Source organism: Bombina bombina, chromosome 3, assembly GCF_027579735.1.
Source record: "Bombina bombina isolate aBomBom1 chromosome 3, aBomBom1.pri, whole genome shotgun sequence".
Classification (NCBI taxonomy): Eukaryota; Metazoa; Chordata; class Amphibia; order Anura; family Bombinatoridae; genus Bombina; species Bombina bombina.
The window spans coordinates 1187157900-1187182545 of NC_069501.1; the positions used below are offsets into that span (position 1 = coordinate 1187157900).

At 40.1% G+C, this 24646-nt stretch overlaps 1 protein-coding gene across 1 annotated transcript in view; it reads right to left on the reverse strand.

Moving 5' to 3' along the window:
- Positions 1-3542: 3542 nt before the first annotated feature.
- Positions 3543-24646, reverse strand: part of MED17 (mediator complex subunit 17) — a 140602-nt gene continuing 119498 nt past the window's right edge. Inside the window, exons 11-12 of the mRNA XM_053708620.1 lie at positions 19257-19416; positions 3543-3865 (exon numbers count right to left, since the gene is read on the reverse strand). Of these exons, the coding sequence (XP_053564595.1) occupies positions 3660-3865; positions 19257-19416 (366 nt within the window). The 3' untranslated portion in view covers positions 3543-3659. The remainder of the gene's footprint in view (positions 3866-19256; positions 19417-24646) is intronic.

Sequence of the window (24646 nt, forward strand, 5' to 3'; positions counted from 1 at the left end):
CCGGATAGGGGGCCGTTCCTTCATGCTGTCTTAGAGGCAGCAGCAGGCTTTCTGGCCTGCTTGCCTTTGTTCCAGGACTGGTAAGGTTTCCAGGCCTGCTTAGATTGAGCAAAAGTTCCCTCCTGTTTTGAAGCAGAGGAAGTTGATGCTGCACCTGCCTTGAAATTTCGAAAGGCACAAAAATTAGACTGTTTGGCCTTTGCTTTGGCCCTGTCCTGAGGAAGGGTGTGACCTTTACCTCCAGTAATGTCAGCAATAATTTCCTTCAAGCCAGGCCCGAATAAGGTCTGCCCCTTGAAAGGAATGTTGAGTAATTTAGACTTCGAAGTCACGTCAGCTGACCAGGATTTAAGCCATAGCGCCCTACGCGCTTGGATGGCGAATCCGGAATTCTTAGCCGTTAGTTTAGTCAAATGAACAATGGCATCAGAAACAAATGAGTTAGCTAGCTTAAGTGTTCTGAGCTTGTCAATAATTTCAGTCAATGGAGCTGTATGGATGGCCTCTTCCAGGGCCTCAAACCAGAATGCCGCCGGCCGTGACAGGCGCAATGCATGCAAGGGGCTGTAAAATAAAACCTTGTTGAATAAACATTTTCTTAAGGTAACCCTCCAATTTTTTATCCATTGGATCTGAAAAAGCACAACTGTCCTCAACCGGGATAGTAGTACGCTTTGCTAAAGTAGAAACTGCTTCCTCCACCTTAGGGACCGTCTGCCATAAGTCCCGTGTAGTGGCGTCTATTGGAAACAATTTTCTAAATATAGGTGGGGAAAAAGGCACACCCGGTCTATCCCACTCCTTGCTAATAATATCTGTAAGCCTTTTAGGTATAGGAAAAACATCAGTACACACCGGTACCGCATAGTATTTATCCAGCCTACACAATTTCTCTGGTACTGCAACTGTGTTACAGTCATTAAGAGCAGCTAATACCTCCCCAAGCAACACACTGAGGTTCTCAAGCTTAAATTTAAAATTATGATAAAATAAACACAAATTGAAAAAATATATGGTGCCACTAATATATATAAAACCATAAAAAATAATTATATAGAGTTCATATAAGGATATGTAGATTCTTCCCGGCACTCTTCAGTCTTCTGTTTGATCTCCCTTGATCCTCATAAAAAAGAGAAAATATGCCACATAGCGTACTTCTGTAACTTTGTTGCAATACAAAACTTGTGTCTGTGCAAATGGTTACTCACATGCGGTGGAGCTATAGCCAAGCTCAGGTATAAGCGCACACCCACTTTTATACTGTTGGGTAAACAGATTATTGTACCAGTTGTTCGAATAAAAGAATTTATTAAAATACAATATATAAAATAGCGTCTCAAGACCTGCTATAAACACCTTTTACAATAAGTTAGGCAATACAATGTAGTAATTGCTCAATATGAGCTTAACAAGATACCAGAAACCGTGGTAAGGAGTGTAGAAACTGGACCACACAACCTTCCCCAGAAAGTCCAGTAACTGTTGCTCTTCTTATTGGTGTGCAGATACTTAGAAAGACGCCAAAAAGAGGTAAATCCGACGTACGTTTCGCAAGAAGCTTTATCAAGATCCTTGATAAAGCTTCTTGCGAAACGTACGTCGGATTTACCGCTTTTTGGCGTCTTTCTAAGTATCTGCACACCAATAAGAAGAGCAACAGTTACTTGTGGAAAAAAACTAGGCCCCAATAAGTTTTATCACCAAATACATATAAAAACGATTAAACATGCCAGCAAACGTTTTATATTACATTTTTATAAGAGTATGCATCTCTATTAATAAGCCTGATACCAGTCGCTATCACTGCATTTAAGGCTTTACTTACATTAGTTTGGTATCAGCAGCATTTTCTAGCAAATTCCATCCCTAGAAAAATATTAACTGCACATACCTTATTGCAGGAAAACCTGCACGCCATTCCCTCTCTGAAGTTACCTCACTCCTCAGAATATGTGAGAACAGCCATGGATCTTAGTTACTTCTGCTAAGATCATAGAAAACGCAGGCAGATTCTTCTTCTAAATACTGCCTGAGATAAACAGTACACTCCGGCACCATTTAAAAATAACAAACTTTTGATTGAAGAATAAACTAAGTATAAAACACCACACTCCTCTTACGACCTCCATCTTGGTTGAGGCTTGCAAGAGAATGACTGGATATGACACTTAGGGGAGGAGCTATATAGCAGCTCTGCTGTGGGTGATCCTCTTGCAACTTCCTGTTGGGAAGGAGAATATCCCACAAGTAATGGATGATCCGTGGACTGGATACACTTAACAAGAGAAATAATGCTCAGAAACATATAGAATGCAATATATATGGTGTTGGGTATAAAATACTCCTCACAATATCCCTAAGAGGTTGCCTATTTGTATATATGCAATTGATTTACCTAGCAGAAATTACGATGTGTTCTATAATTTCAGGAAAAGACAGAGTTTATTGACTGTCATAAAAGATAGGGGCTTCCCAGCCCTTGCAAAGAAGGTTGAGCAAGCAACCTGATCTCCTGAAAGAGGTATAAAGTTTTGTGTTTTAACATGTAAAAGTTCTTCTTATTACATGGGAGGCTGTATACCAACAAAGTGAGAGATCATCTTTTCCTGCCAATCTCCCTGGCACAGATACCAAGACTAGTAAATTATAAGGGTTCTGCTTTTTCTCTTTTTTATTTTAAAAACTGTTTCCTTGTGTAATTCTATTTGTTAATCTTTTTATTATTAATACATTCTGCTAATTTTTTTCGCAATTATAAACATTCATTTATTAAGCTTTGGCTTTTGCCTAATATTTGAACCACGTTACTGAAAGAGACTGGTAGTAAGACTGGTAGTATTAGTACTGTGATTTTATGTTATTTTTTTTGCTAAATTGTAATCTGGGATTTAATTTGTAATTTTCTGGATTTTCCTTAAGATTTCCCATATCAAATAATCTTAAGTGGTGGCAGCTAGATATAGTGTTAGTTTAGTGTGGGTGACATTAAAGTTTTTTTTTTGGGCATTTCTTTAACTAGAGAGTGTTGCACCCACTGAACTAAATCACAGGCTTGCCTGGAGTGGCTAAACTGTGACAGAGTAGTGACAGTAGAAGGGGTCTGATAACCCTTTCTGTGTCAAACAAGTGACTGGCGCAGGGTTGGTTAACCTTGGTCGTCACACACATTAAGAGGAAACAAATTTTATAGTAGTGTTCCTTTAACTACACAGAAAATTCCAACCTTTCTTGTGGGAGTGGAACACGCACAATTTTCAGTGGTATCTTACAGCAAAAGCAGGCAAAAATAATGAATGTATACTGCAGTGCTGATTCAAATTTACGCTATTAGATTTTGAGTTTAATGTCCCTTTAACATGCCTAAATGCGAGTATTATTTATGTGCATGAAAGTTTATTCTTATGGTTCGTTAACTAATTTGAAGGATTTGCAAAAATGTCAATTACAAACTGTTTAACACAAACCCTCACAAATACAAAACCCCTATTGTTCTTGCACACTCACTCAGACAAAAACACTGATCAAACTTGAAAAAGAAATGTAGAAAAACATTTAATTCAATGAAATAATACAGTGAATTAAGCTGTCAAATCTGCAGCATGATTTATGGGAACCTAAAAAATATTTACATGTCCAAGCTTTTTGTTCAACAGCTGCTAGCAGGGAGTCAATGCTGCCATTAATAACTCCATTTTATATACAAAGTTACGTCCTTCCATTTTATTCCACTGCACTTCTTTAAACGGTCCGCGCAGGTGTTGCCATTTATTATCCTGTAGCACATCACTCTTTGGAAGTTCTTTGCTCTGAAACCGGGGAAACTGCACCATAACCTTGCTTCCACTTTCAGGACCATTACGTACTGTACAGAAAAGAAAAAAAACAGAATTTATGTTTACCTGATAAATTATTTTCTCCAACGGTGTGTCCGGTCCACGGCGTCATCCTTACTTGTGGGATATTCTCTTCCCCAACAGGAAATGGCAAAGAGCCCAGCAAAGCTGGTCACATGATCCCTCCTAGGCTCCGCCTACCCCAGTCATTCGACCGACGTTAAGGAGGAATATTTGCATAGGAGAAACCATATGTTACCGTGGTGACTGTAGTTAAAGAAAATAAACCATCAGACCTGATTAAAAAAACCAGGGCGGGCCGTGGACCGGACACACCGTTGGAGAAAATAATTTATCAGGTAAACATAAATTCTGTTTTCTCCAACATAGGTGTGTCCGGTCCACGGCGTCATCCTTACTTGTGGGAACCAATACCAAAGCTTTAGGACACGGATGAAGGGAGGGAGCAAATCAGGTCACCTAAATGGAAGGCACCACGGCTTGCAAAACCTTTCTCCCAAAAATAGCCTCAGAAGAAGCAAAAGTATCAAATTTGTAAAATTTAGAAAAAGTGTGCAGTGAAGACCAAGTCGCTGCCTTACATATCTGATCAACAGAAGCCTCGTTCTTGAAGGCCCATGTGGAAGCCACAGCCCTAGTGGAGTGAGCTGTGATTCTTTCAGGAGGCTGCCGTCCGGCAGTCTCATAAGCCAATCGGATAATGCTTTTAATCCAGAAGGAGAGAGAGGTAGAAGTTGCTTTTTGACCTCTCCGTTTACCAGAATAAACAACAAACAAAGACAAAGTTTGTCTGAAATCCTTAGTAGCTGCTAAGTAAAATTTGAGAGCACGAACTACATCCAAGTTGTGCAACAAACGTTCCTTCTTTGAAACTGGATTAGGACACAAAGAAGGCACAACTATCTCCTGGTTAATGTTTTTGTTAGAAACAACTTTTGGAAGAAAACCAGGTTTAGTACGCAAAACCACCTTATCTGCATGGAACACCAGATAAGGAGAAGAACACTGCAGAGCAGATAATTCTGAAACTCTTCTAGCAGAAGAAATTGCAACCAAAAACAAAACTTTCCAAGATAATAACTTAATATCAACGGAATGTAAGGGTTCAAACGGAACCCCCTGAAGAACTGAAAGAACTAGGTTGAGACTCCAAGGAGGAGTCAAAATTTTGTAAACAGGCTTGATTCTAACCAGAGCCTGAACAAAGGCTAGAACATCTGGCACAGCTGCCAGCTTTTTGTGAAGTAACACAGACAAGGCAGAAATCTGTCCCATCCAGGAACTTGCAGATAATCCTTTTTCCAATCCTTCTCGAAGGAAGGATAGACTCTTAGGAATCTTAACCTTGTCCCAAGGGAATCCTGCAGATTCACACCAACAGATATACCAAATTATGTGGTAATTTTTCTGGTTACAGGCTTTCAGGCCTGAACAAGAGTATTAATAACAGAATCTGAGAACCCTCGCTTTGATAAGATCAAGCGTTCAATCTCCAAGCAGTCAGCTGGAGTGGGTCGAACGGACCTAGAACAAGAAGGTCTCGTCTCAAAGGTAGCTTCCATGGTGGAGCCGATGACATATTCACCAGATCTGCATACCAAGTCCTGCGTGGCCACGCAGGAGCTATCAAAATCACCGACGCCCTCTCCTGATTGATCCTGGCTACCAGCCTGGGGATGAGAGGAAACGGCGGGAACACATAAGCTAGTTTGAAGGTCCAAGGTGCTACTAGTGCATCCACTAGAGCCGCCTTGGGATCCCTGGATCTGTACCCGTAGTAAGGAACTCTGAAGTTCTGACGAGAGGCCATCAGATCCATGTCTGGAATGCCCCACGGTTGAGTGACTTGGGCAAAGATTTCCGGATGGAGTTCCCACTCCCCCGGATGCAATGTCTGACGACTCAGAAAATCCACTTCCCAATTTTCCACTCCTGGGATGTGGATAGCAGACAGGTGGCAGGAGTGAGACTCCGCCCATAGAATGATTTTGGTCACTTCTTCCATCGCTAGGGAACTCCTTGTTCCCCCCTGATGGTTGATGTATGAACTTGGCCCTCGCTAGCTGAGGCCAAGCTTTGAGAGCATTGAATATCGCTCTCAGTTCCAGAATATTTATCGGTAGAAGAGATTCTACCCGAGACCAAAGACCCTGAGCTTTCAGGGATCCCCAGACCGCGCCCCAGCCCATCAGACTGGCGTCGGTCGTGACAATGACCCACTCTGGTCTGCGGAAGGTCATCCCTTGTGACAGGTTGTCCAGGGACAGCCACCAACGGAATGAGTCTCTGGTCCTCTGATTTACTTGTATCTTCGGAGACAAGTCTGAATAGTCCCCATTCCACTGACTGAGCATGAACAGTTGTAATGGTCTTAGATGAATGCGCACAAAAGGAACTATGTCCATTGCCGCTACCATCAAACCTATCACTTCCATGCACTGCGCTATGGAAGGAAGAGGAACGGAATGAAGTATCCGACAAGAGTCTAGAAGTTTTGTTTTTCTGGCTTCTGTCAGAAAAATCCTCATTTCTAAGGAGTCTATTATAGTTCCCAAGAAGGGAACCCTCGTTGACGGAGATAGAGAACTCTTTTCCACGTTCACTTTCCATCCGTGAGATCTGAGAAAGGCCAGGACAATGTCCGTGTGAGCCTTTACTTGAGGAAGGGACGACGCTCGAATCAGAATGTCGTCCAAGTAAGGTACTACAGCAATGCCCCTTGGTCTTAGCACCGCCAGAAGGGACCCTAGTACCTATGAGAAAATCCTAGGAGCAGTGGCTAATCCGAAAGAAAACGCCACGAACTGGAAATGCTTGTCCAGGAATGCAAACCTTAGGAACCGATGATGTTCCTTGTGGATAGGAATATGTAGATACGCATCCTTGAAATCCACCTTGGTCATGAATTGACCTTCCTGGATGGAAGGAAGAAGTGTTCGAATGGTTTCCATCTTGAACGATGGAACCTTGAGAAACTTGTTCAAGATCTTGAGATCTAAGATTGGTCTGAACGTTCCCTCTTTTTTGGGAACTATGAACAGATTGGAGTAGAACCCCATCCCTTGTTCTCCTAATGGAACAGGATGAATCACTCCCATTTTTAGCAGGTCTTCTGCCCAATGTAAGAATGCCTGTCTTCTTATGTGGTCTGAAGACAACTGAGACCTGTGGAACCTCCCCCTTGGAGGAAGCCCCTTGAACTCCAGAGAATAACCTTGGGAGACTATTTCTAGCGCCCAAGGATCCAGAACATCTCTTGCCCCAGCCTGAGCGAAGAGAGAGAGTCTGCCCCCCACCAGATCCGGTCCCGGATCGGGGGCCCGCATTTCATGCTGTCTTGGTAGCAGTGGCAGGTTTCCTGGCCTGCTTTCCTTTGTTCCAGCCTTGCATAGGTCTCCAGGCTGGATTGGCTTGAGAAGTATTACCTTCCTGCTTAGAGGACGTAGCCCTTGGGGCTGATCCGTTTCTGCGAAAGGGACGAAACTTAGGTTTATTTTTGGTCTTGAAAAGACCTATCCTGAGGAAGGGCGTGGCCCTTGCCCCCAGTGATATCAGAGATAATCTCTTTCAAGTCAGGGCCAAAGAGTGTTTTCCCCTTGAAAGGAATGTCAAGCAATTTGTTCTTGGAAGACGCATCCGCTGCCCAAGATTTTAACCAAAGCGCTCTGCGCCACAATAGCAAACCCAGAATTTTTTTCGCCGCTAACCTAGCCAATTGCAAGGTGGCGTCTAGGGTGAAAGAATTAGCCAATTTAAGAGCACGAATTCTGTCCATAATCTCCTCATAAGAAGAAGAATTACTAATAATCGCCTTTCCTAGCTCATCAAACTAGAAACACGCGGCTGCAGTGACAGGGACAATGCATGCAATTGGTTGTAGAAGGGAACCTTGCTGAACAAACATCTTTAGCAGACCTTCTAATTTTTTATCCATAGGATCTTGGAAAGCACAACTATCTTCTATGGGTATAGTGGCGCGCTTGTGTAGAGTAGAAACCGCCCCCTCGACCTTGGGGACTGTCTGCTATCAGTCCTTTCTGGGGTCGACTATAGGAAAACAATTTTATAAATATGGGGGGAGGTACTAAAGGTATACCGGGCCTGTCCCATTCTTTACTAACAATGTACGCCACCCGCTTGGATATAGGAAAAGCTTCGGGGGGCCCCGGGGCCTCTAAGAACTTTTCCATTTTACATAGTGGTTCTGGAATGACCAGATAATCACAATCATCCAAATTGGATAACACCTCCTTAAGCAGAGCGCGGAGATGTTCCAACTTAAATTTAAAAGTAATCACATCAGGTTCAGCTTGTTGAGAAATGTTTCCTGAATCTGAAATTTCTCCCTCAGACAAAACCTCCCTGGCCCCCTCAGACTGGTGTAGGGGCCCTTCAGAAACCATATCATCAGCGTTCTCATGCTCTACAGAATTTTCTAAAACAGAGCAGTCGCGCTTTCGCTGATAAGTGGGCATATTGGCTAAAATGTTTTTGATAGAATTATCCATTACAGCCGTTAAATGTTGCATAGTAAGGAGTATTGGCGCACTAGATGTACTAGGGGCCTCCTGTATGGGCAAGACTGGTGTAGACGAAGGAGGGGATGATGCAGTACCATGCTTACTCCCCTCACTTGAGGAATCATCTTGGGCATCATTTTTACTAAATTTTTTTATGACATAAAATACATATAGTTAAATGAGAAGGAACCTTGGTTTCCCCACAGTCAGAACACAATCTATCTGGTAGGTCAGACATGTTAAACAGGCATAAACTTGATAACAAAGCACAAAAAACGTTTTAAAATAAAACCGTTACTGTCACTTTAAATTTTAAACTAAACACACTTTATTACTGCAATTGCGAAAAAGTATGAAGGAATTGTTCAAAATTCACCAAAATTTCACCACAGTGTCTTAAAGCCTTAAAAGTATTGCACACCAAATTTGGAAGCTTTAACCCTTAAAATAACGGAACCGGAGCCGTTTTTATATTTAACCCCTTTACAGTCCCTGGAATCTGCTTTGCTGAGACCCAACCAAGCCCAAAGGGGAATACGATACCAAATGATGCCTTCAGAAAGACTTTTCTATGTATCAGAGCTCCACACACATGCAGCTGCATGCCATGCTGTCCTCAAAAACAAGTGCGCCATACCGGCGCGAAAATGAGGCTCTGACTATGATTAGGGAAAGCCCCTAAAGAATAAGGTGTCAAAAACAGTGCCTGCCGATATAATCATATCAAAATACCCAGAATAAATGATTCCTCAAGGCTAAATATGTGTTAATAATGAATCGATTTAGCCCAGAAAAAGTCTACAGTCTTAATAAGCCCTTGTGAAGCCCTTATTTACTATCTTAATAAACATGGCTTACCGGATCCCATAGGGAAAATGACAGCTTCCAGCATTACATCGTCTTGTTAGAATGTGTCATACCTCAAGCAGTAAGAGACTGCACACTGTTCCCCCAACTGAAGTTAATTGCTCTCAACAGTCCTGTGTGGAACAGCCATGGATTTTAGTTACGGTGCTAAAATCATTTTCCTCATACAAACAGAAATCTTCATCTCTTTTCTGTTTCTGAGTAAATAGTACATACCAGCACTATTTTAAAATAACAAACTCTTGATTGAATAATAAAAACTACAGTTAAACACTAAAAAACTCTAAGCCATCTCCGTGGAGATGTTGCCTGTACAACGGCAAAGAGAATGACTGGGGTAGGCGGAGCCTAGGAGGGATCATGTGACCAGCTTTGCTGGGCTCTTTGCCATTTCCTGTTGGGGAAGAGAATATCCCACAAGTAAGGATGACGCCGTGGACCGGACACACCTATGTTGGAGAAATATATATTTAAAACAAATCTAGTTTTGTTTATATTAAAATCAGTATACTCACATGTATTTATTACTTGTAGGATATAGGTATATACAAAATTAAAGTTTAAAGGGACACTGTAGTCCGAAAACAAAGTATATATTTTTTATAAATAATAATTTAAAGGGGCATAAAGGCCAAACATGTTATATCATGATTCAGACAGAGCATGCAATTTTAAACAACTTTCAATTTTACATTAGCACATTTTCTTTGTTCTCTTGGTATCCTTTGTTGAAAAGAAGGAAGATAAGCTCAGGAGCTTGCACGAGGCTGCAGCACTTAGCAATTTAGCAAGAATGTTATACATTAGGAAGAGTACTAGGTAGCAGCAATTTTCCTGTCATATCGCGCTCCAGATATGCAGGCTACCAATCCAGGTATCTCTTCAAGACAGAACAACATGAGAACAAAGCACATTTGATATAGAAGTAAAATGGAATGAAACGTTTTTGGTTTTAAGTCTCTTTAAGTAGTATTTTTGCTAGAAATGCCTTAAAAACTGTGCAGTGGCTAAGGAGGGTCTGAGGAAGAAAAATATACAGAAGTATCACACAGCTCATAACAGGAAATTAAAAAACAGACTCACTCTGCACAATTGTTAAGACAAACACTGCAAAAATACTATTTAAGCCACTATTTTTCAAATATTCTACTTGTATTTTCTGACAACAGTATCTTTAAAGCAATAAAAAAGTAAAATAAAACAAAAAATAAATGACCAGACCAGGGAACCTAGTGGTCCCCCCCCTGGTTCATGCTGCAGCTGTAGACTGAAAGGTCAACCTATATCCTTTATTGGGGTATGTACAGCACCTGTTAAGCTACAGTTATGCATCGGAACTAGTTATGGCTTAAACTAGCTTCTTTAGCAGTACCCAGTAGCTAATTATTTGATGTCCCTTTAATAATATATTTGGCAATAATACTTACACAAAGCATAAACACATCAAATTTGAGACATTTACTAAAAAAAACACACACAAAAAAACATATACAGCTCTGGGGAAAAAAAAAGAGACCACTGCAAAATGATCTCTGATTTTACTATGTATAAGTATGTGTTTGAGTAAAATTAACATTTCTGTTTTATTCTATAAAACTACTGGCAACATTTCTCCCAAATTCCAAATAAAAATATTGTTATTTAGAGCATTTATTTGCAGAAAATAACAACTGGTCAAAATAACAAAAATGCAGTGTTTTAAACCTTGTGTATTGCAAACAAAACAAGTTCATATTCATTTATAAACAACACAATACTAATGTTTTAACTTAGCAAGAGTTCAGAAATCAATTGGTGGCATAACCCTGATTTTCAATCACAGCTTTCATGCGTCTTGGCATACTCTACACCAGTTTTTCACATTGCTGTTGGGTGACTTTATGCCACTCCTGGCGCAATGGGATTCAGGTCTGGAGATTGGGCTTACCATGACAGGGTCTTGATCTGGTAGTCCTCTATTTACACCTTGATTGACCTGGTTGTATGGCATGGAGCATTGACCTGCTGGAAAAAACAATCCTCAGGGTTGGGGAACATTGTCAGAGCAGAAGGAAGCAAATTTTCTTACAGGATAACCTTGTATATAGGTTGATTCGTACGTAGCTTGATCCATGCGTCCTTCACAAAGATAAATCTTCCTGATTCCAGCCTTGCTTAAGCACCCCCAGATCATCACTGATCCTTCAACTAAATTTCACAGTGGGTGTGAGACACTGTGGCTTGTAGGCCTCTCCAGGTCTGTCTAACCTTTAGATGACCAGATGTTGGGCAAAGCTGATAATAGGACTCATCAGAGAAGATGACCTTACTCAAGTCCTCTACGGTCCATTCCTTATGGTCTTTTACAAACCTCAGCCTGGCTCTTCTTTGCTTCTCATTGATAAAGGGCTTTTCTTTCATGTAATTAGCAAGAGTCCATGAGCTAGTGACGTATGGGATATACATTCCTACCAGGAGGGGCAAAGTTTCCCAAACCTCAAAATGCCTATAAATACACCCCTCACCACACCCACAATTCAGTTTTACAAACTTTGCCTCCGATGGAGGTGGTGAAGTAAGTTTGTGCTAGATTCTACGTTGATATGCGCTCCGCAGCAAGTTGGAGCCCGGTTTTCCTCTCAGCGTGCAGTGAATGTCAGAGGGATGTGAGGAGAGTATTGCCTATTTGAATGCAGTGATCTCCTTCTACGGGGTCTATTTCATAGGTTCTCTGTTATCGGTCGTAGAGATTCATCTCTTACCTCCCTTTTCAGATCGACGATATACTCATATATACCATTACCTCTGCTGATTCTCGTTTCAGTACTGGTTTGGCTTTCTACAAACATGTAGATGAGTGTCCTGGGGTAAGTAAATCTTATTTTCTGTGACACTCTAAGCTATGGTTGGGCACTTTGTTTATAAAGTTCTAAATATATGTATTCAAACATTTATTTGCCTTGACTCAGAATGTTCAACTTTCCTTATTTTCAGACAGTCAGTTTCATATTTGGGATAATGCATTTGATTTAATCATTTTTTCTTACCTTCAAAAATTTGACTCTTCCCTGTGGGCTGTTAGGCTCGCGGGGGCTGAAAATGCTTCATTTTATTGCGTCATTCTTGGCGCGGACTTTTTTGGCGCAAAAAAATCGTTTCCGTTTCCGGCGTCATACGTGTCGCCGGAAGTTGCGTCATTTTTTGACGTTATTTTGCGCCAAAAATGTCGGCGTTCCGGATGTGGCGTCATTTTGGCGCCAAAAAGCATTTAGGCGCCAAATAATGTGGGCGTCTTATTGGCGCGAAAAATATGGGCGTCGCTTTTGTCTCCACATTATTTAAGTCTCATTTTTCATTGCTTCTGGTTGCTAGAAGCTTGTTCTTTGGCATTTTTTCCCATTCCTGAAACTGTCATTTAAGGAATTTGATCAATTTTGCTTTATATATATGTTGTTTTTTCTCTTACATATTGCAAGATGTCTCACGTTGCATCTGAGTCAGAAGATACTACAGGAAAATCGCTGTCTAGTGCTGGATCTACCAAAGCTAAGTGTATCTGCTGTAAACTTTTGGTAGCTATTCCTCCAGCTGTTTGTATTGATTGTCATGACAAACTTGTTAAAGCAGATAATATTTCCTTTAGTAAAGTACCATTGCCTGTTGCAGTTCCTTCAACATCTAAGGTGCAGAATGTTCCTGATAATATAAGAGATTTTGTTTCTGAATCCATAAAGAAGGCTATGTCTGTTATTTCTCCTTCTGGTAAACGTAAAAAATCTTTTAAAACTTCTCTCCCTACAGATGAATTTTTAAATGAACATCATCATTCTGATTCTGATGACTCTTCTGGTTCAGAGGATTCTGTCTCAGAGGTTGATGCTGATAAATCTTCATATTTATTTAAAATGGAATTTATTCGTTCTTTACTTAAAGAAGTACTAATTGCTTTAGAAATAGAGGATTCTGGTCCTCTTGATACTAATTCTAAACGTTTGGATAAGGTATTTAAAGCTCCTGTGGTTATTCCAGAAGTTTTTCCTGTTCCTAATGCTATTTCTGCAGTAATTTCCAAAGAATGGGATAAATTGGGTAATTCATTTACTCCTTCTAAACGTTTTAAGCGATTATATCCTGTGCCGTCTGACAGATTAGAATTTTGGGACAAAATCCCTAAAGTTGATGGGGCTATTTCTACCCTTGCTAAACGTACTACTATTCCTACGTCAGATGGTACTTCGTTTAAGGATCCTTTAGATAGGAAAATTGAATCCTTTCCAAGAAAAGCTTATCTGTGTTCAGGTAATCTTCTTAGACCTGCTATATCTTTGGCTGATGTTGCTGCAGCTTCAACTTTCTGGTTGGAAACTTTAGCGCAACAAGTAACACATCATGATTCTCATGATATTATTATTCTTCTACAGCATGCTAATAATTTTATCTGTGATGCCATTTTTGATATTATCAGAGTTGATGTCAGGTTTATGTCTCTAGCTATTTTAGCTAGAAGAGCTTTATGGCTTAAAACTTGGAATGCTGATATGGCTTCTAAATCAACTTTACTTTCCATTTCTTTCCAGGGTAACAAATTATTTGGTTCTCAGTTGGATTCCATTATTTCAACTGTTACTGGTGGGAAAGGAACTTTTTTACCACAGGATAAAAAATCTAAAGGTAAAAGCAGGACTAATAATCGTTTTTCGTTCCTTTCGTTTCAACAAAGAACAAAAGCCTGATCCTTCATCCTCAGGAGCAGTTTCAGTTTGGAAACCATCTCCAGTCTGGAATAAATCCAAGCCAGCTAGAAAGGCAAAGCCTGCTTCTAAGTCCACATGAAGGTGCGGCCCTCATTCCAGCTCAGCTGGTAGGGGGCAGGTTACGTTTTTTCAAGGAAATTTGGATCAATTCTGTTCACAATCTTTGGATTCAGAGCATTGTTTCAGAAGGGTACAGAATTGGTTTCAAGATGAGACCTCCTGCAAAGAGATTTTTTCTTTCCTGTGTCCCAGTAAATCCAGTAAAAGCTCAAGCATTTCTGAAATGTGTTTCAGATCTAGAGTTGACTGGAGTAATTATGCCAGTTCCAGTTCCGGAACAGGGGATGGGGTTTTATTCAAATCTCTTCATTGTACCAAAGAAGGAGAATTCCTTCAGACCAGTTCTGGATCTAAAAATATTGAATCGTTATGTAAGAATACCAACGTTCAAGATGGTAACTGTAAGGACTATCTTGCCTTTTGTTCAGCAAGGGAATTATATGTCCACAATAGATTTACAGGATGCATATCTGCATATTCCGATTCATCCAGATCATTATCAGTTCCTGAGATTCTCTTTTCTGGACAAGCATTACCAGTTTGTGGCTCTGCCGTTTGGCCTAGCTACAGCTCCAAGAATTTTTACAAAGGTTCTCGGTGCCCTTCTGTCTGTAATCAGAGAACAGGGTATTGTGGTATTTCCTTATTTGGACGATATCTTGGTACTTGCACAGTCTTTACATTTAGCAGAATCTCATACGAATCGACTTGTGTTGTTTCTTCAAGATCATGGTTGGAGGATCAATTTACCAAAAAGTTCTTTGATTCCTCAGACAAGGGTAACCTTTCTGGGTTTCCAGATGGATTCAGTGTCCATGACTCTGTCTTTAACAGACAAGAGACGTCTAAAATTGATTGCAGCTTGTCAAAACCTTCAGTCACAATCATTCCCTTCGGTAGCCTTATGCATGGAAATTCTAGGTCTTATGACTGCTGCATCGGACGCGATCCCCTTTGCTCGTTTTCACATGCGACCTCTTCAGCTCTGTATGCTGAAGCAATGGTGCAAGGATTACACGAAGATATCTCAATTAATATCTTTAAAACCGATTGTTCGACACTCTCTAACATGGTGGACAGATCACCATTGTTTAATTCAGGGGGCTTCTTTTGTGCTTCCGACCTGGACTGTAATTTCAACAGATGCAAGTCTCACAGGTTGGGGAGCTGTGTGGGGATCTCTGACGGCACAAGGAGTTTGGGAATCTCAGGAGGTGAGATTACCGATCAATATTTTGGAACTCCGTGCAATTTCCAGAGCTCTTCAGTTTTGGCCTCTTCTGAAGAGAGAATCGTTCATTTGTTTTCAAACAGACAATGTCACAACTGTGGCATACATCAATCATCAAGGAGGGACTCACAGTCCTCTGGCTATGAAAGAAGTATCTCGAATTTTGGTTTGGGCGGAATCCAGCTCCTGTCTAATCTCTGCGGTTCATATCCCAGGTATAGACAATTGGGAAGCGGATTATCTCAGTCGCCAAACGTTGCATCCGGGCGAATGGTCTCTTCACCCAGAGGTATTTCTTCAGATTGTTCAAATGTGGGAACTTCCAGAAATAGATCTGATGGCGTCCCATCTAAACAAGAAACTTCCCAGGTATCTGTCCAGATCCCGGGATCCTCAGGCGGAGGCAGTGGATGCATTATCACTTCCTTGGAAGTATCATCCTGCCTATATCTTTCCGCCTCTAGTTCTTCTTCCAAGAGTAATCTCCAAGATTCTGAAGGAATGCTCGTTTGTTCTGCTGGTAGCTCCGGCATGGCCTCACAGGTTTTGGTATGCGGATCTTGTCCGGATGGCCTCTTGCCAACCGTGGACTCTTCCGTTAAGACCAGACCTTCTGTCACAAGGTCCTTTTTTCCATCAGGATCTGAAATCCTTAAATTTAAAGGTATGGAGATTGAACGCTTGATTCTTGGTCAAAGAGGTTTCTCTGACTCTGTGATTAATACTATGTTACAGGCTCGTAAATCTGTATCTCGAGAGATATATTATAGAGTCTGGAAGACTTATATTTCTTGGTGTCTTTCTCATCATTTTTCTTGGCATTCTTTTAGAATACCGAGAATTTTACAGTTTCTTCAGGATGGTTTAGATAAGGGTTTGTCCGCAAGTTCTTTGAAAGGACAAATCTCTGCTCTTTCTGTTCTTTTTCACAGAAAGATTGCTATTCTTCCTGATATTCATTGTTTTGTACAAGCTTTGGTTCGTATAAAACCTGTTATTAAGTCAATTTCTCCTCCTTGGAGTTTGAATTTGGTTCTGGGAGCTCTTCAAGCTCCTCCGTTTGAACCTATGCATTCATTGGACATTAAATTACTTTCTTGGAAAGTTTTGTTCCTTTTGGCCATCTCTTCTGCCAGAAGAGTTTCTGAATTATCTGCTCTTTCTTGTGAGTCTCCTTTTCTGATTTTTCATCAGGATAAGGCGGTGTTGCGAACTTCTTTTGAATTTTTACCTAAAGTTGTGAATTCCAACAACATTAGTAGAGAAATTGTGGTTCCTTCATTATGTCCTAATCCTAAGAATTCTAAGGAGAAATCGTTGCATTCTTTGGATGTTGTTAGAGCTTTGAAATATTATGTTGAAGCTACGAAATCTTTCCGTAAGACTTCTAGTTTATTTGTTATCTTTTCCGGTTCTAGAAAAGGCCAGAAAGCTTCTGCCATTTCTTTGGCATCTTGGTTGAAATCTTTAATTCATCTTGCCTATGTTGAGTCGGGTAAAACTCCGCCTCAAAGAATTACAGCTCATTCTACTAGGTCAGTTTCTACTTCCTGGGCGTTTAGGAATGAAGCTTCGGTTGACCAGATTTGCAAAGCAGCAACTTGGTCCTCTTTGCATACTTTTACTAAATTCTACCATTTTGATGTATTTTCTTCTTCTGAAGCAGTTTTTGGTAGAAAAGTACTTCAGGCAGCGGTTTCAGTTTGAATCTTCTGCTTATGTTTTTCGTTAAACTTTATTTTTGGGTGTGGATTATTTTCAGCAGGAATTGGCTGTCTTTATTTTATCCCTCCCTCTCTAGTGACTCTTGTGTGGAAAGATCCACATCTTGGGTAGTCATTATCCCATACGTCACTAGCTCATGGACTCTTGCTAATTACATGAAAGAAAACATAATTTATGTAAGAACTTACCTGATAAATTCATTTCTTTCATATTAGCAAGAGTCCATGAGGCCCGCCCTTTTTTTGTGGTGGTTATGATTTTTGTATAAAGCACAATTATTCCAATTCCTTATTTTATATGCTTTCGCACTTTTTTATCACCCCACTTCTTGGCTATTCGTTAAACTGAATTGTGGGTGTGGTGAGGGGTGTATTTATAGGCATTTTGAGGTTTGGGAAACTTTGCCCCTCCTGGTAGGAATGTATATCCCATACGTCACTAGCTCATGGACTCTTGCTAATATGAAAGAAATGAATTTATCAGGTAAGTTCTTACATAAATTATGTTTTTATAGCTTTGCATGACTTCAGCCCTGCCCCTAGGAGCCTGTTTCGAACCGTCCTCACTGTGCATTTCAAAAAAATGACAAATGGCAGCTGTGGTGAAGGTAACTTGATGTCATTCTTTGGTTGTTGAGTGAAATTAGAATAAGTTTGTGGTCATTCTGGGTAGAAGAGAGTCGTTTTCACCCTCGTTCAGTCTGTAGCTTTGCAGTCCCCAATGTCTGCTTCTTGACCTTGTTCTTATAAACTGTTGTCTTTGAAATTTTAAAGGATGAAAGCAACCTGACACTCACTGCATACCTTCTGCCAGTAAAGCCAGAATTGAACGCTTCTTTTCCTCACTCAAGACGTTTCTTTTCAACTCTTTTGGCATGGTCAACAGTTACTTTTGATTCCCATTACTACTAATAGCATTTTTTTTTTTGCCATCCAGCTGATCCTATTGCAAGAGGATAGTGTTGATCACAGCAGTGGTTTTTGTTATTTTGCTCATTAAATAAGATTTGGTTCAGGTGATCACCTATTCAGTACCTCATTAAGTAAAATGGAATTTAACAGACACAAACACTAGAATTGAATGGCTGCCATACATGTAGAGACGCTGATTTAACAAAAAAATTGAACGGTCTCTTAATTTTTTCCAGAGCTAAATATATATATTTTGTGCAAGCATACATTTCCACATTTAGAACAGACAGTGGAAAAAGAAAGGGACAGCACTTATTCCAATCACATATCACAAAATGAGACTTGGATTGGATGAGACCATGAAATGCGTAGTTGAGTCTGTGTATAAGTCGGCTGTCAGTCTGTGTTTGTCCTGCAGTCACATGTTTAGGACAAAGTTCCTGTCACACATTGTTTTAGTGCAAATATTTTTTTTAGCATATTTTATTTTGTCAATTGTATTGACATTTTTTTGTATTAAATTTTGGAAACTGTAAATATCCGATCCAAGTCTCATTTTGTGATATACGGTTGGAATAAGTGCTGTCCCTTTTTTCTGTTCAAATTTAAGTTTGCACAATTTAGGTATATTGATCAGATAGCCGCTTCCAAATATAATTTAATTTTATTACATTTCTTAAAGATATACACAAATATATATATTCTGGAAGACAGAAAGGCGCGCTCTGAGGTTTATATCTTTACCACTTTTTTGTTGTTTTATATATATATATATATATATATATATATATATATATATATATATATATATATATATATATATATATACACACACACACACATATACACAGTATATACACACACACATACCCCATCTATTTTAATTAGCTACATTTTGCCTGAAAAAATGAAAAAGTAAAGGCTGTTTATTTAAAATGAAACCAATACAGCAGCATTAGCTGCATACTTATTGATCACAGCTATTTCCTTCTGATGATCATTGGCTGAAATGTACTTTATTTTGATGCTCATTAGTAGATAGGTGCACACAATAGATATTAGCAGGAAGTACACAACTGAAACTGCTGTATTACAAAAATACTACTTTTTCATATGGATAAAAGAAAATTGTGGGAGTACAATGTACCTTTCATATAGAACAATGTGGATATTCCACGACGCTATATATTTGTATCTCATTTGAAACCCTATATGATCAATTGAATATCCATGGTCAAAACTGGACTTGCAAAGTTATACGAAAAGTCAATCCGTTTTTGCAAGAGGTAGCTTTGCAAAAAGAGCTAATTTATAACCAAGACATAAATCACTAATACACCTTTAAATCCTACCTGAAACAGAATAATCGCCATTTGGAGATGCCACAGTTATTGAGGATCCATTCCCTATACTTTCAACTGGCCCAAGTCCTACTTGATTACTAAAGCTCAGTACGTGCCAGCCCATTACTTTTGCCAACTGCTGAACAGCAAGAACCTGGTGCTGTGACATCTGGAATAAACACAGAATATATAGTGTAAGCAATTAAATGATGTTTACTTTGCAGGAAGTGATTTCATTTAATACCAGATAATACAAATGTAAATAAGATTACTGATGTTTTTAAAGCCATAAAGGGTCTACTTGAAAATTGTTATTGTTGAAAAAGATAGATAACCGGTTTATTAGCCATTCCCCAGTTTTGCATAACCAACAATGTTATATTAATACACTTTTTACCTCTGTGATTACCTTCTATCTAAGCCTCTGCAGACTGTCCCCTTATCTCAGTGCTTTTTACAAACTTGCATTTTAGACAATCAGTGCTGACTCATGCATAACTCCATGGGAGAGAGCACAATGTTATCTATATGACACACATGAACTAGCAGTGTCTAACTGAAAACCTCTGCACTGAGGTAAGAGGTGGTCTTCAAGGGCTTATAAATCAGCATATGAGCCTACCTAGGTTTAGCCTTAAACAAAAGATACCAATAGAACAAAGCAAATTTAATAAAAGTAAATTGGAAAGTTGTTTCAAATGACATACCCTGTCTGAATCATAAACGTTTATTTTTTTCTTTACTGTCCCTTTAACATGTCAGTGAGCATTAAACTGTACCATAATTATGGATGGACTTTTTTAGAGACAGGCATAACTTTTAGGTGTCTGGAAGGGCTGCATAGCAATACATTAAAGGAAAAGAAAAGTCTAAATTAAAGGGACAGTAAAGTCAAAATCAAACTTTCATGATTCGGAGAGCATGCGCTTTTAAGCAACTTTCTAATTTACTTCTGTTATCAAATTTGCTTCATTCTCTTGGTATCTTTTATTGAAGAGTAAAGCTAGTTAGGCTCATAAGATCTCACAAGTGTGCACGTGTCTTTAGTACTCTATGGCAGCAGTGATTTGCAACATTATTTGTAGGTTTGTTATACAATGTTGCAAAACACAGCTGCCATAGAGTACTAAAGACACGTGCACACTTGTGAGATCTTATGAGCCTAACTAGCTTTACTCTTCAATAAAAGATTCAAAAAGTACAAAGCAAAATTGATAACATAAGTAAATTAGAAAGATGTTTTTAATTGCATGCTCTATCCAAATCATTAAAGTTTAATTTTGACTTTACTGTCCCTTTAAACTTTCTAATTTACATCTACTATCTAATCTCTTGGTACCATTTGTTGAGTAGCAATGCACTACTGAGAGCTAGCTGGCAATTGGTAGCTACACATATATGCCTCTTGTCATTGGCTCACCCAATGTGTTCAGCTAGCTCCCAGTAATGCATTGCTCCTCCCTCAACAGAGGATACCAAGAGAATGAAGCAAATTTGATAACAGAAGTAAACTGGAAAGTTGTTTAAAATTGGTTGCTCTATCTGAAATAAACATTTGGGGTCCCATCTCTAACAATCCCAGATGTAACAATGTCTAGGATCTCAGATTGGGTCCTGGGTTACCTCCACCTTTACTTCTGCCATTGTAACTGAAAACGTAGATTTGTCTGCTTGTGTTTACTAAAAAGCCAACCACGTCTACGCATGCATTATATAGTGCTGAAACAAACATCATTACAACACAGTGCATAGAAAATGCAGCAGCACTTACAAATTTCAATGTTTATATCAATTTGTCGGCCCCTGTATCATGTGACAGCCATTAGCCAATCACAGATTCATACATATACACTGTAGGTAGTAGCTGGTGCCTCATGAAGTGTGCATATAAAACACTGAGCACAAGTTAATAACAGAAGTAAATTGGAAAGAGGCTTAAACTGCATATGATATTTATTCAGTATATATATATATATATATATATATATATATATATATATATATATATATATAATAAAATGTGCATAAAGCACTGCAGAAGTGGACGCAAATAAACCACCATCCTGCGTATAGCACCCACTTTACCTTGTAGATGATGTCAGGAGGAAAATAAAATATGAGTTAAATAGGGCAGTAATCATAGAAAGAAGAAACTAAGTTGACCGGATTTGCCAGAATGTTTTAGTGAACAAGGACTGTGACTGCTAAGAATGAAGTACACTAATTAAAGGGACATGAAACCCAATTTTTTTATTTTATGATTCAGATAGAACATACAATTTTAAACAACTTTTCAATTTACTTCTATTATTTAATTTGCTTCATTCTCTTGTTATCCTTTTGCTAAAAGGTTTATCTAGGCAAGCTCAGGAGCAGCAGAGAACCTAGGTTCTAGCTGTTGATTAGTGGCTGCATATATATTTTGATTGATCCTTCAACAAATGATACCAAGAGAATGAAACAAATTAAATAGAAGTGAATTAGAAAGTTGTTTAAAATTGTATTCTCTATCTGAATCATGAAAGAAAAAAACAGAATTTATGCTTACCTGATAAATTACTTTCTCCAACGGTGTGTCCGGTCCACGGCGTCATCCATAACTTGTGGGAATATTCTCTTCCCAACAGGAAATGGCAAAGAGCACAGCAAAAGCTGTCCATATAGTCCCTCCTAGGCTCCGCCCACCCCAGTCATTCGACCGACGGACAGGAGAAAAAAACAGGAGAAACCATAAGGTGCCGTGGTGACTGTAGTTAAAGAAAGAAATTCATTAAACCTGATTAAAAAACCAGGGCGGGCCGTGGACCGGACACACCGTTGGAGAAAGTAATTTATCAGGTAAGCATAAATTCTGTTTTCTCCAACATTGGTGTGTCCGGTCCACGGCGTCATCCATAACTTGTGGGAACCAATACCAAAGCTTTAGGACACGGATGAAGGGAGGGAGCCAATCAGAAGGCACCACAGCTTGCAAAACCTTTCTCCCAAAAGTGTGCAGGGAAGACCAAGTCGCTGCCTTATATATCTGATCAACAGAAGCCTCATTCTTGAAGGCCCATGTGGAAGCCACGGCCCTAGTAGAGTGAGCTGTGATGCGCTCAGGAGGCTGCCGTCCGGCAGTCTCGTAAGCCAATCGGATGATGCTTTTCAGCCAAAAGGAAAGAGAGGTAGCAGTAGCTTTTTGACCTCTCCTCTTGCCAGAATAAACGACAAACAGAGAAGACGTTTGTCTGAAATCCTTTGTTGCTTCTAAATAGAACTTTAGTGTGCTAAAAGAGTATGCACCCTGAGTGACACACTATAATAAAATGAACAGGCACGGAAGTTTTTCCAGCTTTTGTTCTGTCTCAGCTGAGTGCATCTCTCTCTCTCTTTTTATTTATGCAAATTGCTCTTGGGTCTCCCTAAGAGTAAAAGGGGAAACCAGACGTGGACTCCTTGCACATATGCCCTTAGAGAGATGCGACTGCACCTCACTGACGAGGCCCACAAAAGGCCGAAACGATTGTCTGGGGTTGTTGTTTTCTCTTGTTCAGAGAAGAATTGCCTGGTATTTCGGCGCTGGACTGTCATTGGGCAGGATCAGACTGATATGCTACAGGATATTTTTTCTCTGTGAAGGGGCATAGTGTGCTAAAAGAGTATGCACCCTGAGTGACACACTATAATAAAATGAACAGGCACGGAAGTTTTTCCAGCTTTTGTTCTGTCTCAGCTGAGTGCATCTCTCTCTTTTTATTTACATCTAAATTGTGTAACAAACGTTCCTTCTTTGAAACTGGATTCGGACACAAAGAAGGCACAACTATTTCCTGGTTAATATTCTTGTTGGAAACAACCTTTGGAAGGAAACCAGGTTTAGTACGCAAAACAACCTTATCTGAATGGAACACCAGATAGGGCGGATTACACTGCAAAGCAGATAACTCAGAAACTCTTCTAGCAGAAGAAATAGCAACCAAAAACAGAACTTTCCAAGATAACATCTTGATATCTATGGAATGTAGAGGTTCAAACGGAACCCCTTGAAGAACTGAAAGAACTAAATTCAGACTCCAGGGAGGAGTCAAAGGTCTGTAAACAGGCTTGATCCTGACCAAAGCCTGAACAAAAGCTTGAACATCAGGCACAGCTGCCAGTCGTTTGTGTAACAAGACAGATAAAGCAGAAATCCGTCCCTTTAGAGAACTCGCTGATAATCCCTTATCCAAACCTTCTTGGAGAAAGGAAAGGATCCTAGAAATTTTGATCTTACTCCATGAGAATCCCTTGGATTCACACCAACAGATATATCTTTTCCATATTTTATGGTAAATTTTTCTAGTTACAGGTTTTCTGGCTTGTACCAGAGTATCTATTACAGAATCCGAAAACCCACGCTTAGATAAAATCAAGCGTTCAATTTCCAAGCCGTCAGCTGGAGGGAAACTAGATTTGGATGTTTGAATGGACCTTGTACTAGAAGATCCTGTCTCAAAGGTAGCTTCCATGGTGGAGCCGATGACATATTCACCAGGTCTGCATACCAAGTCCTGCGTGGCCACGCAGGAGCTATCAAGATCACCGAGGCCCTCTCCTGCTTGATCCTGGCTACCAGCCTGGGAATGAGAGGAAACGGTGGAAACACATAAGCTAGGTTGAAGGTCCAAGGCGCTACTAATGCATCCACTAGAGTCGCCTTGGGATCCCTGGATCTGGACCCGTAGCAAGGAACCTTGAAGTTCTGACGAGACGCCATCAGATCCATGTCTGGAATGCCCCATAATTGAGTCAACTAGGCAAATATCTCCGGGTGGAGTTCCCACTCCCCCGGATGGAATGTCTGACGACTCAGATAATCCGCCTCCCAGTTTTCCACTCCTGGGATGTGGATCGCAGATAGGTGGCAGGAGTGATCCTCCGCCCATTTTATGATTTTGGTCACTTCTCTCATTGCCAGGGAACTCCTTGTTCCCCCCTGATGGTTGATGTAAGCAACAGTCGTCATGTTGTCTGATTGGAATCTTATGAATCTGGCCCTTGCTAGTTGAGGCCAAGCCCTGAGAGTATTGAATATCGCTCTCAGTTCCAGAATGTTTATCGGGAGAAGAGACTTTTCCCGAGACCATAGCCCCTGAGCTTTCAGGGAGTCCCAGACCGCGCCCCAGCCCACTAGACTGGCGTCGGTAGTGACGATGACCCACTCTGGTCTGCGGAAGCTCATTCCCTGGGACAGGTGATCCTGGGTTAGCCACCAACGGAGTGAGTCTCTGGTCTTCTGATCTACTTGAATCACTGGAGACAAGTCTGTATAGTCCCCATTCCACTGTTTCAGCATGCACAGTTGTAATGGTCTTAGATGAATTCGCGCAAAAGGAACTATGTCCATTGCTGCAACCATCAACCCTACTACTTCCATG